The 20,754-nt window shown below is 40.8% G+C and overlaps 1 protein-coding gene across 1 annotated transcript in view; it reads right to left on the bottom strand.

The window, feature by feature from the left end:
• The window catches only part of ek1 (eph-like kinase 1), a 106,588-nt gene extending 86,678 nt beyond the window's left edge, over positions 1 to 19,910 (bottom strand). Inside the window, 2 exon segments of the mRNA XM_072690749.1 lie at positions 1,376 to 1,440; positions 19,776 to 19,910. Coding sequence (XP_072546850.1) covers positions 1,376 to 1,440; positions 19,776 to 19,875 — 165 coding nt within the window. The 5' untranslated portion in view covers positions 19,876 to 19,910.
• Between the last annotated feature and the right edge of the window lie 844 nt (positions 19,911 to 20,754).

The raw sequence follows: 20,754 nt of genomic DNA, 5'->3' as shown, positions 1-20,754 counted from the left end.
GCTTTTTGGGTGCTCTCATTACTTTTAAGCAATGTTGGCATTAGTTAACTGGTGGAGCTGTGGACCCGGCACTTTCCTCTGAGAGTGTTGACTGCGTGAGAGTGTTAAGCCATTCACCAGCCATGGTAACAATTAATATTCTCAGACTAGTCTGAAACTCTAACAAACTTATCAAAATGCTTCTAAGATCAGAAAAACATGCCTTCAGATAAGTATGTCCAAATTTGACTGTTGTTGTACGCTATATAAAACACAGCTTCTTTATAACGAACAACCTGCCCTGGGTTAGTGACAGGTGGACCACTACTGAGAAGAATAAAGAGGCCCGATCAATCATCTTCACTTGATTGCTCGTATTCCTGATTAATCTACAAAGCGGTGCGCTGAGCACCTTGACAAAATTTGCAGGTTTTGACAGAAGCATGATGAGTGCATTATGAGGACTGAACTGTCACTGCCATCCATAACAAAAGCAATCAGTTAAAGTAGAACACTTTACATCTTCTCTTTCAAAAGTGATCCACCTGTCAATCAACCTCTGCATTTTTACAGACAGACAACCTTGAGGACTTCCCTTGGCATTGCTGCATTATGTTTTATTCAACAGAGGTGAAAAAAACGGTTGCACATAAAATATGCATTTATGCCTTTATGTTGATTGAAAAATGTGACAGCTGAAATGGAGAAGGGCTATCCAAACTGTCAATTAAAACCTTTCTTTCTAAATTCTATTCACCTTTAAACACACACCTGGAGGAACGTGGCATATAGAAAAGCTAAACTGTGTAGTGGCGCACAAACACAGGTTCATCTCAGACCATTTCTAAAAACCCAGCCCTTTGAATTACAGCAATCCCTGACCAGGGCTGTAATCCCAGGGGGCAAATGTTCCTAAACGTGCTGTGAATCTGCATGTGGGTTTTTTTATCCTGAGGCAACGGCGATCCATCATTAGAACAGGGGTATTTGCTTGCGTGCAGCAAAAGCTAGTGATGATGGATGATTCCCTGCTGTGATGGCAGGAGGATCTTCGCTCTGCAGGTGAGCTGAAAGTGAGCTCCTCTGCTCCAGTGCCCAGCAGGCGGTCTGGACAGGACACCAGCTGAGGGAGCCATGGAGAGGTCAGTGTCATGGACGGGTGAGAGCCCACCCTTAAAGTCAGAAGGGTGATTGCAACACCACCTGGCTGTCCATGAGGGGCTCTGGGGGTGTTAGATGGGGTGGATGAGCAGGAACTCCCCATGGATGATGCAGGTTGTGTTTCCCTCATTTGTTCTCTTATTGAACAGTAACTCCTTTAAGCTTCACTACATTAAAAAACTATGTGAGCAGTTTAGCTGAGATGCATGAGTCAAGTTCAGAAGACTCTACTCACTCCTTCTGCTGGGTAGGCCTCCCAGCCTAGATCTCCTGGTGCCGACATGGAATCCAGCAGGGTAACTGTAAGAAAGAGAGCAAAAAAAAGAGTACTGGTAATGCAGCTGCTTCTGGTTTCTCACATGTCAGAGTTTTGACAGAGTTTTGACCCAACTTCTGAGACCAAACTGATTCTCATCAAAGTCTATGTTTGTTTAATTTGTCCATATGACTGTGACAGACCTCTAGACACAACACAGATGGTCATCTTCCACCTCAAGGCATAAAGAGAAAAGACAACCTTGCATAGTCAAGCAGAAATTCTGATAAAAACACTTATTGTGATACACAGTACTAGGGCTGCCACAAATGACTATTCATAACATAATCCATAACTGAAAAATGGATTGATTACAATATGATTAAAATAACAGCTTTTAAATCATTGTAATGCTCCACTGACCTGAAACAGGGAGAATAGAATCATGTTGTTGCTACTTAAGGCTCAGCACACTGCTAACTGCAGTATGTAACTTTGGAGAAGGGGGCAAAATGTGCGCTTAAGTTATATTTGGATAAATCTGGTAATATTACTTTACTGCCAAAAAGTGAGTTTGCCTCTCTCAGCTCGTCTAGAAGAACATGTCCTTCCGTTATGGCTCTAAGCATAAATTACACTTTGCGACTGTAGGGGAAGCACAGGAGAAATATAGAACATGAACATAGCAGTTATAGTTCTTTTACATTATGCTCTTTCAAACAGAGCAGCCAAACATGAGACCTCAGTCAAGGGCATAGTCACATGTTTGCACTGCTAAAGAAAATGCTGCTTTACCCAATGTGAAAAGTGCAGGATTAAGTACTCTTCTGGAGGTCGACTGATGAAGTTCTCTACTTTTTTATTTAAAGTATTTCACCTCCAATGATGACACAGATGAATTAAGCAGTTGTGTGGTCACATAATGAAAGCTGACCTTATTAAACACAGAAACAGTCTGTAATTATCCACGTCCGACACGAGTCCTTAAGCAGCAGCTTTTTCAAAAATACTCGTCCACAGAGATTTTAAATGTCTCCACTCTCGAGAGCTGCTCTGTTAAATGTTTTGTGAGGTCGGAAATTTGTGGAAAAATCATTTTCAGTAAGTATCTACATCTATATCCATATCCGCTTGGGCAAGCAAACCTGTCAGCATTAGCAGCCAGTAAGCAGACTTTAGTTGCGCAGTTTAGACCAAAATGCAACTCATCCCTTCAGCCAACAGGGATTATTGTATTTCTTAAACAACCACATATGATATTGATGTGCAAATTTTACTGCTTTACTACAGTTTGTAAAGCTGCAGCAGGTTTAGCTGTTACTCAGCCTGCTGAGGTTTCATCATTTTTCTGCTCCGGAAGCTCACACCAGACAGTCATGTTACCAAACCGCACTCGTTTTCTTATAGCAAATCTTCTGAAGTGATGTTAAAGCCACATATATATGGACTATATGGCTCAGGCACAGCTATGCACTGCATTCTCTTTTAATTCTACTTTCCCTCTTTCAGTCACAAGATGTAAATGGGAAGCTAAACGTCATCACGCCAGCATTTCTTTTTATTATCGCTGTTAGCGCTAATGTCCATTAGTAGTTACAGCACCAAACAGTAGAGCCAGCATGTTTGAAAACCAATAAAACCCCACTAAGAAAAACATGCAGGACCTCATTATACTGCCTCGTGAAATCCATTCTTGAAACAACATTTTCAGAGGTTAAAATAGCAGCTCCTCTGTTATTTATATCGGTCAGGCCGTTTCCCTGTAGCCTCAGCCATGAACTTCCCACTTTGAGCTCCATCCCAAACCAATTACAGCCCTGGCAAGCGGGGTGATTAATTTTTAATCACATTCAAACCTCAGATGTTCCTCCCTTTTCACGCTGCATATCAACTTCTCCCTCTCCTGTTGCTAACACATACCCTTTGGAGTTAAATTAAAAAAAACAAAATGAGAGAAACACAAAAAAGCACAACTGTATCCAAAGCCTAATTAAAACCAAATGTTCAGAGTGGGTACGCTGGATGACACACAAACATTTAATGGTTCAAATGGATATCCATCATTACTGGCCGTATTCTGAGAGAAGGGACACACTATTAGAGAGGAGCAAAATAGACATACTTAACATCTGCTTAATACTACTGAAACACATCAGTATTTGGACCAGGCAGTCTTCATCTGCAGTCAGCGTTGGACACATTTGTCTTTACTGAGTACAAATTTCGACATCATGAGGGACTGGTGTATGTGCTACTAAGAGGGATATAAAGGTTCACCCTTTACTTGTTTATTGGACCATGGTTGGGTTTGGATTAGGGTTAGTGTCCTTTTTTTTGTTCAAAATCCTACCATGAAAATTCTGATTCACCAATAATAAGCATATTTACAAAAAGCTGAGAGGGGCAGTGGTGGCTCAATGGTTAGAGAGCTGGGACACTGATCATAGGGTGGTAGGTTTGTGACTCTGGTCGGCTAAGCTGGAATTCTGCAAAAAGAGGCAGAGTTACAGAAAAACTGAATTTCCAACCACCTGTGGGTGCATTAGCCAGGGTTGGCACAGTCAAAACACTGTTATATACCAAAAACTTGTCATTGCTGGACAAATCCCTTTTTTTGTGTTTTTACAAAATAGAGCAAGGAGCATGTAGGCAAGAATGTTTAAACATTTTCCCCCTTTTTTTCCAATGTGGTACTGCCAATTACCTTTCCTCCCTGTAGCTCCCCCTAGCACTAGCAATGCTTTTAACACTAGTAGGGAAAGATCTTAACACGTCTCCTCCGATACACACGAAGACAGCCACCACCTCTTTTCAAACTGACCAACACTGAGCCAACACTGTCAGAGGATGAGGACAGAGAACACCATCTACCCACCCGGAGAGAGCATTGCCAATTGTGCTCTCTCGGACTCCGGTCACTGATGGCAAAGGAGCATGGCTTGGGATTTGAACTGGTGAAGCCTGGGCCATAGCAGAAGCGCATTAGACCACTGAGCCACTTACTCACTTTTTATTGCACCTGATTCCAGCCCAGTAAGACAGATGTGGTTTAGTGCTTTTTAATTTCAAGAGCCAGACGAAGGCTACGAAATATACCATCAGGCAGTCCAATATCTAAGAATAATTTAACAAACAAACATCAACAAACCTATTCATTTACCCCTCTGTTTCATAGAAAATATTTAACTTGCGGTGAAATGCCATTTCCTCTGCCTGAGACATACCCTTTAAGTGCTGGCCTTAACAGCAGCAGAAAGCTTCTCCTTTCCTGATCCAACCCCTAGGGACCTGACACCAAAAAAACACTCTCGCACTCTCTCTCACACACACACACCTACACACACACACACACACAAGAGGCTCAACAGGGGCAAAGAGGAGGGAGCCTCTCTTTCATTGGCCTCTATTCTCCGAGAGAATAAGCAGAGAATCCTGCAATTCTCTGGTCCTAATCCCCCATCCTTCCCAGGGACAAAGCAGGTCTTTAATCTACCTGCCAAAAGGCCACAAACCCGCAACAAAACATTTAGGAGCAGAGGAAACAAGACTAGGAGGAAAAGGGGACAGAGCAAGAGCGAAAGAGAGAGAGAGGAGGACAGAGTCCTCAACAGTCTCACAGCTCTACTATATGTCCAGATGTTTGTGGACAGCCCTTCTTGTAAGTGAATTCAGCTGGTTTAAGGTGAACTAAATGATGACACCATGGACAGTTCTACACATACAGCTTGTGTAATCTTCATAATAAAGCACTAATCAATAGAATAGGACACTACCCAATGCCAAATGTCGGTTAGAGGGGTTTAAAGCCCCCCAACATTAGCCTGTGCATTTTCTTTCATCCAACACTGCTGGGTAGAGGTGGAAAACATGACAATAATTTTTTATTGTGGTACACAATTTGCTTTCCTAGCATATTGAGGATATGGTCAGTGCTTAAAGAACACTGACCTACTGCATGTTTCATTACAAACAATGTAATTAGTGCAGCAAATTTTGAATAAAAATCACTTTACTTAATATGGGAGAGCGTTTGGATGGTAGTTTTTACACTATGAATATAGTGTGTCGTGAAAATGTCTTTAAATATTTTGAGATTAAAGATTTTTTTTACCTATATCACCCAGTCCTACCTCTGGGATGAGTTGAAGTGCCAGAACGTATTATCCAACATCAGTAACTGACCTTAACAATTCTCTTGTGGCTAAATGCAAACAATCATCACAGCAATTGGATCTAGTGGAAAGTAGAGTTACTGCAGCAACAGGTGAACAAATTGTTTGTTAATTGTTTCTCTTGAATTTAGAAAAAAATATTGGCTGAGCAGGTGTCCACAAACTTTTGGCCACATAGTATGTATGATGCTCTTATACAATATAGGCTCTATTTTCAGGGTAAAATACAAACTGGACACTGGCCGTGCGCTTTGTAGTGTCCCAATCTAACACTCTATCTACGAGCCAACACGCTAGTTGCAATACAACAATACAGGACAACACACTGTTTATTGTTTTGTTACATGCTTACTTACTTCAAATAAGATCACAATAAGATTACATAGCCATGAAAAAAGAAAAAAACTAACTGAGTGCCATTATTTTCAGGATGCCATTATTTTAAAAGAGGAGGTGGAGTGTGGAAGACAGAACCTCTTCTTCATCATTAAACTGCTGCACTCGTGTGCTGGGCTAGAATCCCCCCCGAGGGGTAGAAAGATCACCTCGGGGCTGGGGATCAGATTTAACCATTTGCGCCAGCAAACTGCAGCCATCAGCAAGCACTTTCAGCACAAACAGTAACCACAGAGCCGGTAAAAAGTGAAAGGGAAAAAACAGGAGAGGTGGACTGTCAGTGGAAAATGAGAAGGACTTGTGAGTTGAGACATCAGATGCCACTAAAATCCGTCTAAATGGAATGCAAACACCATCTCTGTGGCCATTAAGGCTACATCCACAGAGCAGATAAAGAGGCCCAAATCTGCTTTTTTTTTAAGGCTATACCGAAATGTGGTTTTTGCCGTTCACACTGCCAAACAGATAACACATTTACATTTAGCTGATGCTCTTATCCAGAGCGACTTACAAGGTAACTTGTATTACAGATGTGGGCCAATGTAGTGTTAGGAGTCTTGCCTAAGGACTCTTATTAGTGTAGCGCAGCACAGTCACCCAGACCGGGAATCGAACCCCAGTCTCCCACATGGTGTGGTAACTCACACGCAACATATGCCACTTTTACCTGCTGTGTGAACGCAGCCTAAGGTGAATGTAGACATTTTTTTCACCAAATCGTTTTTTTTTAGGCTGTTCTTTTTTAATTTCACCTCTAAGTGACATTTGTCTGAACAGTTCACACTCCTAAATGGAGGCACATGCACAAAAAAAAGCAATGCTTCATGTGAAGTCACAGGAGCTGGACACAGGACAACTGGGGTTATCACTGAGAATATGTTCATGCTTATCTGGCCTTTGGTTTGCACCCTTGTTTTCTTTAAACTTTACTCTTTTTATTGTCCTTTGAAAAGGATGATAAAAGGGCTGAGTGATATGATAAAAATCACAATATTTAAAGACAATGCACAATATGTATCACAATACATGTAATCACAGACTAAATACATCAGCAGCAACAGATTTATCTAATTAAACCAGTCTAATTACATTGTCTGTAATGAAACTTGTGGCTGTTCGGTGTTTACTAAAAACTAACAATATCCTCGATATGCTTAGAAAAGCAATATTGTCTATCACTATAACAATATCTATCACAATACAACAAAATATCGCCATATTGCACGGCTCTACTTGTGGTCGCGATGTTTGCCTTCTAATTTAGCAAAAGTTGCATGAATTCTGATCTGCCACACAACTAACATATCTGTGACACCTTTACCTGCTGTCTGAACGTAGCCTAAGTATATAGTTTATATATGAGCACAGTGGTTGAGTTTTGACAATTTATGTGGACATTATGATATTTTATGGTCTTTACAAATTGTGTTATTGTGATGATGAACGATATGCTTTTCTGAATCAGTGCTTAAAGAACACTGACAAACTGTATGTGTCATTATAAAGAGCATAGTTAGTCCTGTTTAACACACTGACAATCCCAGAAGCCACCAGTTGATCCAAATGTTTATTAAGCACTTCTATAACCTAAGAATAAATCAGCTTATTTGCATTTTAGTCATTGTTGTTATGGAAAAATAGATCTTATAGTGTAACATAGCATTTGAAGTGGTTTATTTGATATAATGCAGCACATTTTGAATTAAATCACTGTACTACTGTAGGAGTTTTTTTAATCTGCCATAGCTTGTTTGTGTGTCAAAAAAACATGACACATATTATGTATAAGTGTTGCACCGATACCGATACTGTATCGGCGCCGATACTGGCACTTACACACAGTATCGGTATCAGCAATAGAGATCACCTTAAATACCATGAAGCTTATCTTTTTTTTTTAGAACATGTATTATATAGGACATTTTAGTTTGCATACTTTATAAACCCAAACAACCAGTAAACAGCAGTCATAAATAGTTATTACCATTCAACAGACATTTAATGGAACTTTTGGGACTTTTTCTTTCCAGATGGTGTTTTTGGTTCTAAAACCAAAAGTTGCGTTTAAGCAGCTTGTTTTAAGGCCACACACTGAAGTTTAGTATCTTTTTACATAGAGATGTGTACTTATAATGAAATTGTTTCAACGCTCTGAAGCTTTTCAAATGTGCAGTTACTCAATCAGTACATGCTGTTCTTTTTAGGTAGTATCAGGATTTCTAGCCATATATTGAGTATTGGTACTCGGTATCGGCAGATACTCGAAAATATGGTATGGGTATCGGTATAGGAAAGAAAAAAGTGGTGCATTCCTAATAACTATTGTGATGCAGATTTGCCATATTGTCCACCCCTATTTGACAATTGTATTAGTTTAAGTATTATTTATTTAACACTGTAGAAAACCCCAGATACTCCTACAGATTCGCAACAGATATAATACCCTGTGAAACCAGACCCGAACGGCTATGGTGATTCTTTTATACATATAAAGTGACATTTTGCTATCTCTCTATCTCCGGGCAGAAATGTGATATACATTAGAGTAAGAGGAAGTCAGCAGCTCCTGTCAGTCAGCTGCTGCGGACTGAGTGCTGCAGTCTATAGGGAGAGCAGAGCTCACAGTGGGGCTAAAGAGAGTGTCCATCCTGACTGAACTGTCTGATGAGATCCACCAGGGATGTCCAGCCTGTGCTAGTCTGGTCAGCCAAAGCTGTTGGAGTCCCCAAACACCCGTCAGCCGGCTACGGTCAGGCTGTCAGCCGAGCTCTTTACTTTTACTATCGATAAAAAAAGTCTACTATGAAGGGGCAGGAAAAGAAAAGCACTTCTGGAATGACAGCAGTGATATTATCTGTGCAGAAGATAAATTCAAAGAAAACCTGCTCCCAAAAAAAGAACATATTCCCTAAACACACGTATTCTATCATTTACAAAGACAGAATCACTTCACTTCTTGCTGTGGAGGTTTGCAATGCTTTGTAAAATAGGTATAATCAAAGCTGGACCAGAAAATTATACCATAAGCAACCATAAACAATAACAATACAAAGAAAAGTAAAACTGAACAAAAGTATATCAGATAATTATAAAATACACCTGAGATGAAAGTGCTAAACACAGAGTTGTATCAAAAAAGAACAAGACAACTGGTGTGCTTAGTTATCAAGCTAGTTCTTTCAGCAACCATCACTACTAAAACAAGCAGTTGCTATAAAAACTGTCTGCAAACTATTCTGCCCTGCCATTCTGCCATGGCCCTTCTGAGGTCAACATGGCAAAAGCACATTACTTCTGGTTAAATATGCAAATTAATGTGGTTCACCACAGTTAAACTCATCCCCATGCAAGATTCACCTGCTAATTTTATTCACTTTACAACTCTGAACTTCAGTTTATTTGCTAATTATTTCACGTGTTTGCTAACGAGTCAAATATGAATATTGCTGTACCCATGCTAAAAGCAGCCTAACAAACAATGAAATGAGGCCACACAAAAGTCACATACATAATCTTTAACATGGTCGTAGAACAAGGCTAGCTACATAAACTGAACTACTGTCAAACAAACTTAACAGAAAGTCTTTTGACACATTTTAGTGTTTTATTTGGTTGTTTGGCTTTTTTTGAGGTTGTCAGTCTTTAGAGTTATGCTTGCATGTATTTCACATTTTCACTCATCAACGATCTCAAAATTTAGAGGATCCAATGGAAAATGTTAAATGGAGGCAGCTGCCTCAATGCCATGCTGTCTCGTAAGTCATTGTTTGAGAGGCACTTCAAAGTAAGGATGCACCGATCTGCCATTTTCTATTCCGATACAGATACCGATGCATGAACTTTGCGTATCGGTTGATACCCCGATATCGATCCGATACCATTGTTGAAGTAACAAACCAGATACCTGACCATATGGGTATCATCTTTACTAACTTTGTAAAACTATAACAAATAAACACAGGCATAAATGTATCAAATTTCTGTTTACTGGTCACTAAAATTACTAACTAAACCTCTGCACAGTGCTGCCTGGCACAGGACTTTTATTTTGACATTTGAACTCTGTGAGACTAAAGAGGAGCTAGCAGCTCCTCCCTTTTTGGTTTTCATTATATGGAAGACAAGCTGGCTTACTCTCTGAAAGTTGATGGCAGGTCGAGGGCATGAGGGCATGCTGGTTAGGTAGAGTCTTGCTGTTTGCTATGATATGTATATGATGTCTGTATGTTAAGCCGATCCTGGGTTATGAAGCCTAGAATACTGGCAGTGCGAGAATCGTGTTCCGTGAATAGATCAGCCCTTTGGATCAGACTAATTATTCAATACCCGATCCAGCTCATTTTGTTAGTATCGGGATGATATCTGATCCTAGTATCAGACTGGTGCATCCCTACTTCAAAGGAAGCCATATGTCATGACGTTGCCAGGATACTAACAACTACTGTCAGCTGGTGGCAAAACCAATTAAAATCATTACACATTAGAAGCCAAAATTTGTCCAATATTAAACTGCTTGTTTACAGGAAGTCATGATCCACAGTAGTCTATCATAGCAAAGGAGCATCTGCAGTGCTAAACCACAGAAACCCATGCTGGGCTCCAGATACCGAGCAGTCCTGCCCCAAAGATACGGACATATCAGCAGAGATAGAAGGCAACAGCATATCAACACTATCTTTGAGAAAGACCACCAGGCCTCCATGGTAAGAGATAAACAGCGACCAGACATTCGCTCTGATAAAACGTGCTTCAGCCGTCCAACCGAGAACCATGAAGAAAGGTTGGAACAAACACAGGAAGCGCTCATCGGCAGAAGCTGATGGATGTAGCTTCACTTAAAATATCCAAGTGGTACAAGCCAGTGTTAACGGGACAAGGCTGGTCACATAACGAGTACACATAATGTAAATAGAGGCTCATAGGAAGGTCAGCTTGTCCAAGCCTGGCAAAGAGAAAACCAGAGTTAGTCAAAGTTCAACGTGAAACATGTTTCTTTCAGCAGCCAGACTTTCTTTAAACAGGAAGCACTTAAGCTAGTGATTCAGGGACGTATAAGCAGCAGCAGCAGCAGAAGCAACAGCGGGGACCATTTCCCAAGTTAATAATGTGTATAATGTGTGTCACACAACACTGACAGGCTCCAGCAAGCAGCATGTAGCAGCATGAGTGGTACAAATAAGCCTGTGTTAGATGTAGCGTGAGATGGTGGTCTGTGTGGGTTAGTTAGACACAGCACACTCTTGGGACGTCTCATTAGAACAGCACACATGGCTTGCCCTACACCTGCCGCATTTGTGTGTGTGTGTGTGTGTTGGGGTGGGTTTTCACTACTACGAGACATGCCCTGGGTAGCCAATTCCTATCAGACCAACCAACCCCCCACCCCAGAGACATGCCAGACAGGTTGAAACTGCAAACCAACCTGAGGCCAAATTAAAAAGCTCAGACTGGGGCCACACACTCACGATGACATCATCATTGCCATCCGTATCTGAACTCATATCGAGCCATTATAAACAATGCAGCTTTTAAAAGACATTACAGCTCTCAGGAGGCCTCTCAGACGCTCAGCCTCTTGGGTTTTTAGCAGTTGTTTATTCGCCTGCTTTTCACCTTTTAAATAAAGCATTTAAATAATGCTCTACAGGCAACTGACCTATCCACACTACAGTCAGGAATGTGGGTTTTCATAGATACAGTTTGGACAAGTTTTAAAAAGTGGTGAATAAATATCCTTACTATTGCTTTTTGTCAAATATGCAAATTACAATAATGTAGTAATTGGGGGTGAGGGAAAATAGTAAAAATATAATATCACAATGCTTGCAGACATTTTCACAAAACATTTTCACTAATTATACTGTGTTTGCAATGAAACATGCAGTTGGTCAGTGCCGATGACATCCACAACGCACCTAGACATGCATTAAGCCGATCCTGGGTTATGAAGCCTAGAATACTGGCAGTCCGAGAATCGTGTTCCGTGAATAGATCAGCTTTGGATCAGACTAATTATCCAATACTCGATCCAGCTCATTTTGTTAGTATCGGGACCGATATCCGATCCTAGTATCAGATCGGTGTGTCCCTACTTCACCTAGACAAGCATTTTGTGACAGAATTGATCATTATAACAATAAAATATCATAAATTTGCCCACTCTAATCAACGATTAGGGATTTACAAAAAATTATATTTCCAAGTTTATCAATCGATCCATTTATTATTCCGATTTTGGAAGCTGTTACATTCAATAGAGCCCTTAAATTGATTTCATGCTATTTAAATAGTTTGCCCATTTGAGCAAATTATCTTTTTTATTTAGCAGTCACTTAAAGAAAGTATTCAAAACTTGCTTATGTGTTTCATGCATTTATTTAGCCCACACAGTGTGAGCTTTAGGTGAGGTTGAAAAACTCCACAAAAGTCAGCCACTGCCTAATTTGATGGTAAAAGAATTAAGAGTCGGACACTAAATATCAGTACCTTAACTTGCAATGCGTACTACGGCTGGACGAAAAGGTTAAAAATTGTTATATACACAAAATGTAAAGACATTTTTGATGATACACGATAATCATCACGATACATGTAATCACAGACTAAATACATCAGTAGCGACAGATTATTCAAATCTATCTATTCAGATACTCTCCTGTACCCTCCTTCATCTAAATAAACCACTCTGGTTTACACTGTTTGTAATGAAACATGCAGCTGATCAGTGTTTATTAAACACTAACAGTATCCTAGATAGGCTTAAAAAATCATATTGTGTACCATGATAGCAAAATTGATCATGACACAATAAAATATTGTCACAATGCCCAGTTCTAATACGTACCGTATTATATTGTGTTGAATTGTATTGCGCTGTTCTGTGGCGTGTTGTATTGTATTGGACTGCGGCTAGCATTATAGATTGTGGCTAGAGTGTTAGCTTAGGGATAACATTTTACTTTGTGTCTTAAGTCTTAGATCAGAACATCAGTACATCTTCAATTCTGTGAAGGCCACAAACCACCATCACCAACCTGAGTAATTTGATTAACAATACAGCCCAGCACCAGTCCAGCATAGTCTGTGGTGTACACTTCATTTTAACGTCATTAAATTCTCTGAAGGTTGTGAAACCTCACCATCCTCACAACAGCTGCTACAAACGCATGAATTTGTGGGTGGAATATCGAAAAGTCAAGTCCTTACACAAACAAGAAAAGCATTTGTCACATGGCTCTGCACTAAGATAGTAAAAAAGCAACCACAATCGAACACTGACAGTTTCTCTTTGGAGCTTTGCTTCTTCAGAAACAATGCTCAAGTGCTCCAATTAAATAAGACATCCACTACCATTCTTGTCTCGAACCTAGCAGGAGCGCCGACAATCAGTGATAAAAGTACTGCACTTAATGAATAGTCCACAGTGCTGTCCTCACCGCTTCTGTCATTAGAAAGCATTTCCGTAGCACATTAGACCGGCCCCTGTCGGCGCGTCCTAATGAAGCTAAAAGACCAGGCTGGAAAGAGGGATCAAAGCTGCCGCGAGCTGAAAGGTCTTATGTACAAAACAGCACGGATCTGTTTTAATCACGTATGATTACTCTGCCTGAGGTAAAACCTGTTTCTGCCAATATGCAGCGCCATTATCTATCAGGGGAGTTAAAATGACTTCATAATGTCTGTCTGTCAAGGGCAAGGGTAGTCTGGGTGTAATATCAGGGTGGAAACAAATGTGGGAAGGAGATTGCGCGTGTGTATTACAGTGCCTGGGGCTGCACAAGAGAAATCATTTCAGGATTCTGACGGAGATAGCAGTGCTTATTTCCCTCCCTGTTCCAATGCAAAAAGACAGAGCATTTTCCTTCCCTTATCAATGACAAACCTTCATTTCCCTTTCATTTCAAGCCCCATGACTAAAGTCTTCCCTTTGTCCTAAGAACAGCAAAACTCACTATATGTCTAAAAGCACCCAGATGCCACTTTAATTATTAATTTAATCACTTTAAGGGTGCCAAGTGTTAAAATGTGTGTGTGTACACAACCATGTAATATCTATGGGATAGGGCACTTTGGAGACCAAGACCTGAGACTATATACTATTAATCTTTGAGGCCCTATCTCTCTAATTATTGGCCACTCTCACTGGCAAATAATTCTGTGCCTCACATTTTTGCACACACTGTAGACCCCTAAAATGAGACATTGAGAATTGCTCACTGGGGCCACATGTCGCACCTCGAAGCACACTTTTCAAAACTCACACACTGCAGGAATCTCAGGTTTAAACAAGTGTTTAAAGTGTCTCAATAAACACATTTGATTTTACTGCAATTATGTATATGATTTGGTTAACTGCTGTAGTGATTACTACTGAAAGCTGAAAGGCCGAGATTTCCTTCTTGGTCACTAATGCTGCATCCCAAACCACACAGAACCACCCTTAGTAAAATATGTGTATAAGATTAGCCAATAAGATGTGCTCAAAAATATTATATGTTACATATGTATGGCTTAGCTGGGCTGCTTGTCTCTTATCTGGATGTAACAAATGACCAAGTGGGAGGTTTAGTGGTGTGCAGATTGAATAACACTGAATGGCGAAGGTTATCACCTGATTATGAATGTATTCATCAAGGTAAACTTGGTGTCCACAAGTGTTTCTGTGATTTGAAGAGTCCAGTTATGAGCATGCCTTACTTTTCCATCTTTTCCATTTGTGCAACAGTAGTTGTTCTGTGGGATCAGACCAGATAGGCTGGCCTTCAGTCCCCAGGCAAATCAGTGAGCCTTGTGCACCCATGACCTTGTCAGAGATTCACTAGTTGTCCTTCCTTGGATCACTTTGGTAGGTACTGACCACTGCAAATTGGGAACACCCCAGAAGATCTAATGTTTTGGATATGTTCTAACCTAGTCATGTAGCCATCATAATCTGGCTCTTAACAAAGTTGTTTAGTTCTTTACGCTTACTCATTTTTATCTACTTCAAGAACTTACTGTTCACTAGCTGTCTAATATACCCCATCTCTTTGAGAGGTGCCACTGTAAAGAGCTAATCAATGTAATTTACTTAATTTCACATCAATGATTTTAATATTACGGCTGATCAGCATAAACTCGCTGCTCAGCTTTCAGTGTAACTAGACGTCATCGCTTTTCATTTGATATGCCGTCAAGGTTCATAACCTCAAGAGATTTCAAGCAGCTCCACTGCCCTGGAACTCAGCACTCTTGCTCCTCTTTGAAGCACCACAGGCCGCCACGTCCTGCCCTGCTGAAAGAGCCGTTTGATCGGGGAGCGTTTGGATAAGGCTGAGAGTGATAAGGCTTAAAGTACAGTGTTTGGAGAGGAGTTCGAGGGCTGTGGAGGCTACAGGAGCTCATGCTCTTGCTGAGGGCCCTGGCTTTTGATAAAAATCAGCTTGGAGAGTCACGGGAGAGCGTGGACGGATGCGCAGCTGAATCAAATCAGCCTCTCTCCACACATCCCATTAATCCTCTCACGCAAATACAGCTCTCGAATGCAAGGTTAGTCAGTGATTTTGAGCCTCCTCCAGGAGCAGGAATCGAAGCTGTTTAAAGATCTCTGCTCTTGAGCGTCTGGTTCACATGGAGGGCAGGTTGTTCAGTGTACTTTCTTCATTATCTTTTTAAAGGAATATTCCAGCATTTCAAACTAAGCTCTCAATGCTGCATCTGCAGGACATGTCTGGGTTCTACAAGACAATCATTTTGATTGGGGTCACTCATGATAGAAAATGCAATCCAGCTAATGTCCAATGGTTTTCCGTTTGTTTGCAGTAATGAAGAAAGCATGTCTAAATTATTATCCAGGGTAATCAAAACTACAATGTGGCAGATGCAGGCGAGCCAAAGAGTCAAAGCTTTCCAACACTGTGCCGTATGTGTGCGCATGTGTGACGTATACACTCCGTCAACCTGTCAAATCCCAAGACTATTGCTTTTTGTTAGCCATTTCGAGCTATTCAGAGTGGATGCAATCACAGCAGGGATTAAGCTTTCAAGACCCTACAACAGCACTGTGGTCTTGTTTCACGTCTGCTAAATGCCAAATGTCACATTTTAAAATATTTTATTTATAAGATTTTTTAAAATATATGTGCTGAAATATGACAAATACTTATCAAATGAATTCAGCATGAGGCCAGACACAGCTAAGCAGTGTGAGGAGTGGGATGTGGAAAAATACATAAGCTAATAGACAGCAATACACAACACCAGTCAGATACTGACCATGCTGGCCACTGAGAACACTGGCGACAGATCTGCACAAACTGACATCCAGTGACTTTTTAGACTGAGAAACCAGAGAAATCTGGTTTACATTCTTAAAATCTGACAATTTGGATTAAAAACTTGTTTGACTGAAAGGTTTGAGTTTGTGCTTAATCAGACAATGCAGACCACATAATACAATCCTGTCACTGTCCCACAAAAACTTGCCAAAAGGGAAACTTTGGAGAAGAATAAACTCTCCCTAACTTTCAATAGACAGCAATGTAAAATAGTTGATATTCTATTGGTCCAATTTTGACAATACACAACAACTACCAGATTTATATTATGTCAAAAATTGAAAAAGGGAAAGAGCAAGATCAATGACAGAGGTATAAAGATATACTATGAAGATATACCCAGTCAGACACTTTTAGGTTTAGGTTTTTAGGTTCTAAAGGGTTCAATTCTGCTTTTCACCAGGAAAACTGCTTTACTGCATATTTTTCTAGACTGAGTAAGGGCCATAAGACGGACGCAAGCTCAAATTCATGTCAAAGTATGACATGTCCTACAAGCCGAGCTTACTACACCTTGTAAAACCACAATGGGAAATAACTTGGTCAGTAATGTAATTTGGCCAAATGCTCTCAGTACAACATTTATGACGTTAGTTTATGCAAAAATATTTAATCATAACATTTATGACGTACAAGTTAAACAAGTCCAGTGAAGCCTGTCAGTGAGCGCAGTCATTCTCAACAACAGTGCTACAGTGGTGCAGGATGTTTGCCAAATCCATCACAATGCTAAAAAGGAGGCACAAGAAGAATAACAGACCAACAGCCACTCAAAGTGTTCGTATCCGGGCCCTATTTTCTCAATCTGTTGGGCCGAGTAAATGGTTGTGCGAGAGAGCAAGACCGAGGCTACAGATTAGGCCAATCAAGGGACTTCATTACCACTCTCAAAACAAAAGCGACTGGTTCATGGTCCTCACGGCCCATAGATGAAAACAGAACCAGAGCAGGAGACAGAGAGAAAGAGAAGGCGAGAGAGTGAGAGAGAGACTCAGGCCTTCACCGTGGCCTCCAAGCCCGGCTGAACACGGCATGAAAGAGGGCTTTTTATCATGCTAATTTCTCTGCCACTGCGCCAAGTATGGAAAACAAAGGCGGCAAAGAAAGCCTCTCCAAACACAGTAGGAATGCTCACAAAAAGAGAGCTAATGAGAGCGAGCGGCTCGCGGGCAGCAGAATAAGGGGCCACCTGAAGGATCTCGCCAAGACGAGGAGATGGACGGACAATGCCTGCAAGGATGAATGAAGGTGTCGTTTAAACAGGGTACCTGTGCACGTTTCCTGTGAATGTATAATTTAATACAGATAAGGCTTGCATTCATTTTATTGATAGTATCCAGCATAATGAAATGAATCTTTTGTTACCATCCAGGCCTTTCATGCATACATATATAGGCTATATGGAATACAAATGGAGCTAATGCTCTCTCGCGGAGAGAAAGGAGAGATCACACGTTCTTTCTCCTCTTTGTAGAAACGTGCACATCCAGATGGGTGTCGGTGTCACACCTGTGATGCTGTCGTCTCTTTACAAACCTCAGCGGTTCCTTGAGGGTTTGGCATACTGAAGAGATATGAGGCTTTGCATTTGCATTTGTGCTGATTTCATCAGCCTATGATATGTGACGCCTTAAGTGGAGAAAAAACTAGACATATGTTTTCTGATGTCCACTAACCTCCATTCATGCAAAAAAAAAAAAAAAACATTGACACATAAGAACACCCCAGAGGAACTGGCTTATGGCTTTATCTGCTACTATCTGCTATAAACATACACACGTACACATGCACACAGACACTAGGCCTCAGGGGTACCACCTGCTGTTTGTTACAAGGATTGCAAGCTCCTCAACCGATGCTGATTTTACAATGAGCACACTTTAACAGAACCAGCATGATCAGCATCACATACTGCCACAATAACAGAGACAACTATTAGAAAGGGCTGTTAGACAAAGCAGCAAACAAAGAAACCAAAGCCAGTGTTTACTTTTTTAATGTCTCTAGGTGTGCATAAGCAGGGTTTATTATTATTTGGGCTAGTCTACAGTATATATGATTTGTCCAATAAACTGTCAAGTGGTTGATGAAACCTCATTTATAATGATCTTATTCATCTGATGCAGAATTTGTACAGAGAGATCACATTCTTGTATCTTCAGCTTTGCTATTTATCTGTCATTTACTTATTTCCTTTATTTCCAAGCTCTCTCCAATCCATCAAAACACGCCTAACAGCTGTTTATTTGAGAACTCCATTTCAGGGTTCTCAAATAAATCCTTTCGGGTTCGTCTCTAACCTGTTTTGTACCTTAAATGTCAGAAAGACGAGCTAATTTCCCCTGTAGAATCAGCCCAAACTGGCCACCTGAGTCTACGCGAGAGAGGCGTGGCTTCCGCGCACCGCCCCGAACTCTGTTAGCCAATCACAGTCAAGGCTGATGAATATGTATGAATGGATGCGTAACGCCTTCTGCAAACAGCATGTGGAGAGCGAGAAAGACAGAAACACGCTTAAAAACACAGCACACATCACGACTGCTGTCGAATAAAAGCCACGTGCTGCTTTACAGTGAAACATCAGATGCTTTAAACAGTGGAGAAAAATGAGAACACTGATAAAATACTAATAAAAGAGATTTATAGGTGAAATAAATATGTGGGGACTCTGTGCCAGTGTCCCCATATATTTGAACACAACCAGCAGCTACAAGCACAGGCGAGGAAGAAACTTTTAAGAGAAACTGATGGTTTATCTCCATAAAGATGGAGATAATCGTGCGCTCCTCTCTTTCCAACGGGCTACGGACTCAAACCCTAACCCTGACCCTAGCTAGTTTCGACGTTCACGGTTCAGAAACACAGTCAGTTAAAAAAGGCTGCCACTTCGTTTATATTGTAAAAGCGTTTAAAACGCACAGAGTCTCCAAGAATGAACGGCTGTGTGAAGAAATGGGGAAAGTAGGGGAAATCAGTCTTGGAAAAAGCCTAATAATCAGGACGTGTTCCGTGTAGAGGTTCAGATCCTGACCAAAAATGCTACATTTAACAAGTTGCTGAGCTTTTAGCTTGTAATAGTGCGCACATGGGTCTGTTTTTATCATTTAACGCTGTTATAGTAGCTAGTGTGAGGCGACTGATTTGGAGCACCGTACTGAACGGCGGTGGTCCTCCTCGCTTGTTTAACAGTACAGGAGATTCAGTCTCTCTGACTGACTGACACTGCTCTCCTACAGCGCGTCTCTCCCGGGTTTAACCGCTTCAACATGTTAACATGTTAACACAGATCCCATGCTGAATAACCACAGGCTATATCTGACTGAACACCGCATCCTGAGGAGAGAGGGTGCGCGACAGAGAGAGAGAGAGAGAGAGAGAGAGAGAGAGAGAGAGAGAGACTCCTTCAAAAGTGAAGTGAAATCAGCGAGGTTTCCCTCAGCTCACAGAACAGATAAACCGCCCGAAAAAAAAAAACACCGCGGTTATAAATCTTACCTTCATTATCCGGGTAATTTCTCAAGGCTTTACAAAATATCAGAGTGTGAAGAAGAAGGAGATAGAGCCGGAGCGGCGAGTAAATCCAACAGAGAGCCATTTTTCCAGGCTGCTCCGCGCCCGCATCCCTGTGCATAAAACTTGGCTTCTGAGCGAGCGGGAGCGCGCAGGAAGGGATGGAAGGAGGATCCAACGAGAACGCGCGCTGTCAATCAGAGCGAGGCCGCGTGCGCGCGCTTGCGTGTGTAAAAGGAAAAAAAAAGGTCTCATTTATTAGCAGAGGTGCGCAGAGGAAAAGAAAAAAATAATAAAAAATAATGTAAATAAATAAATAAAAATTGCTGATCTTATTATTATCAGATTTAATCACATTTAAAATATACTTTTTTGTCCGTCATCTAAAATGTAATGATCAAACATGATCTCTACGAGTGTCTAAAAGTATTTTGAACCTCCTTGAAGACTGTCTAAAACTGCTCTGTCAACGTTTTCTTTAACTGATCTAAATCAGCTGTGTGTTTTCATTGCTTTTTACACGCCTTCTGTATTCTTTCCTCTCCACAGCTTTCCTAATACAGTTCCACAAGTTATATTGCAATATTGTTTATGTCTGGTGATTGTGTTGTTCATCACCTGAAAGTCCTCACTCCTCAAACCCACTCCATCACTTGATGAGCATTGTGGCATATCTCATTGTTTTGCTGGCAGTTCAAGTCATTTTTGCTAAACATCAATGTGAGATAGGCCAAATCTACACCTGAACAACTCATTTTGACTGCTAAAACACTTCCTCAGATTGATGAAATATACTATTTAGGTTTACAGAAGAATTATTATTTCTAACTCACATTTATGTAATTTCAGGCAGTCCCATTTCAAACATGCAAAAGCACAGCACACTAGAAGATATTAAATTCTCAGTAAATATACTCTTAAATATGGGTATTGCACTGACACAATATTGACTGAGTATGCACTA

The sequence above is a fragment of the Salminus brasiliensis genome, chromosome 1, assembly GCF_030463535.1.
Source record: "Salminus brasiliensis chromosome 1, fSalBra1.hap2, whole genome shotgun sequence".
NCBI classification, from domain to species: Eukaryota; Metazoa; Chordata; class Actinopteri; order Characiformes; family Bryconidae; genus Salminus; species Salminus brasiliensis.
This window is presented reverse-complemented; position numbering and strand designations above follow the sequence as displayed.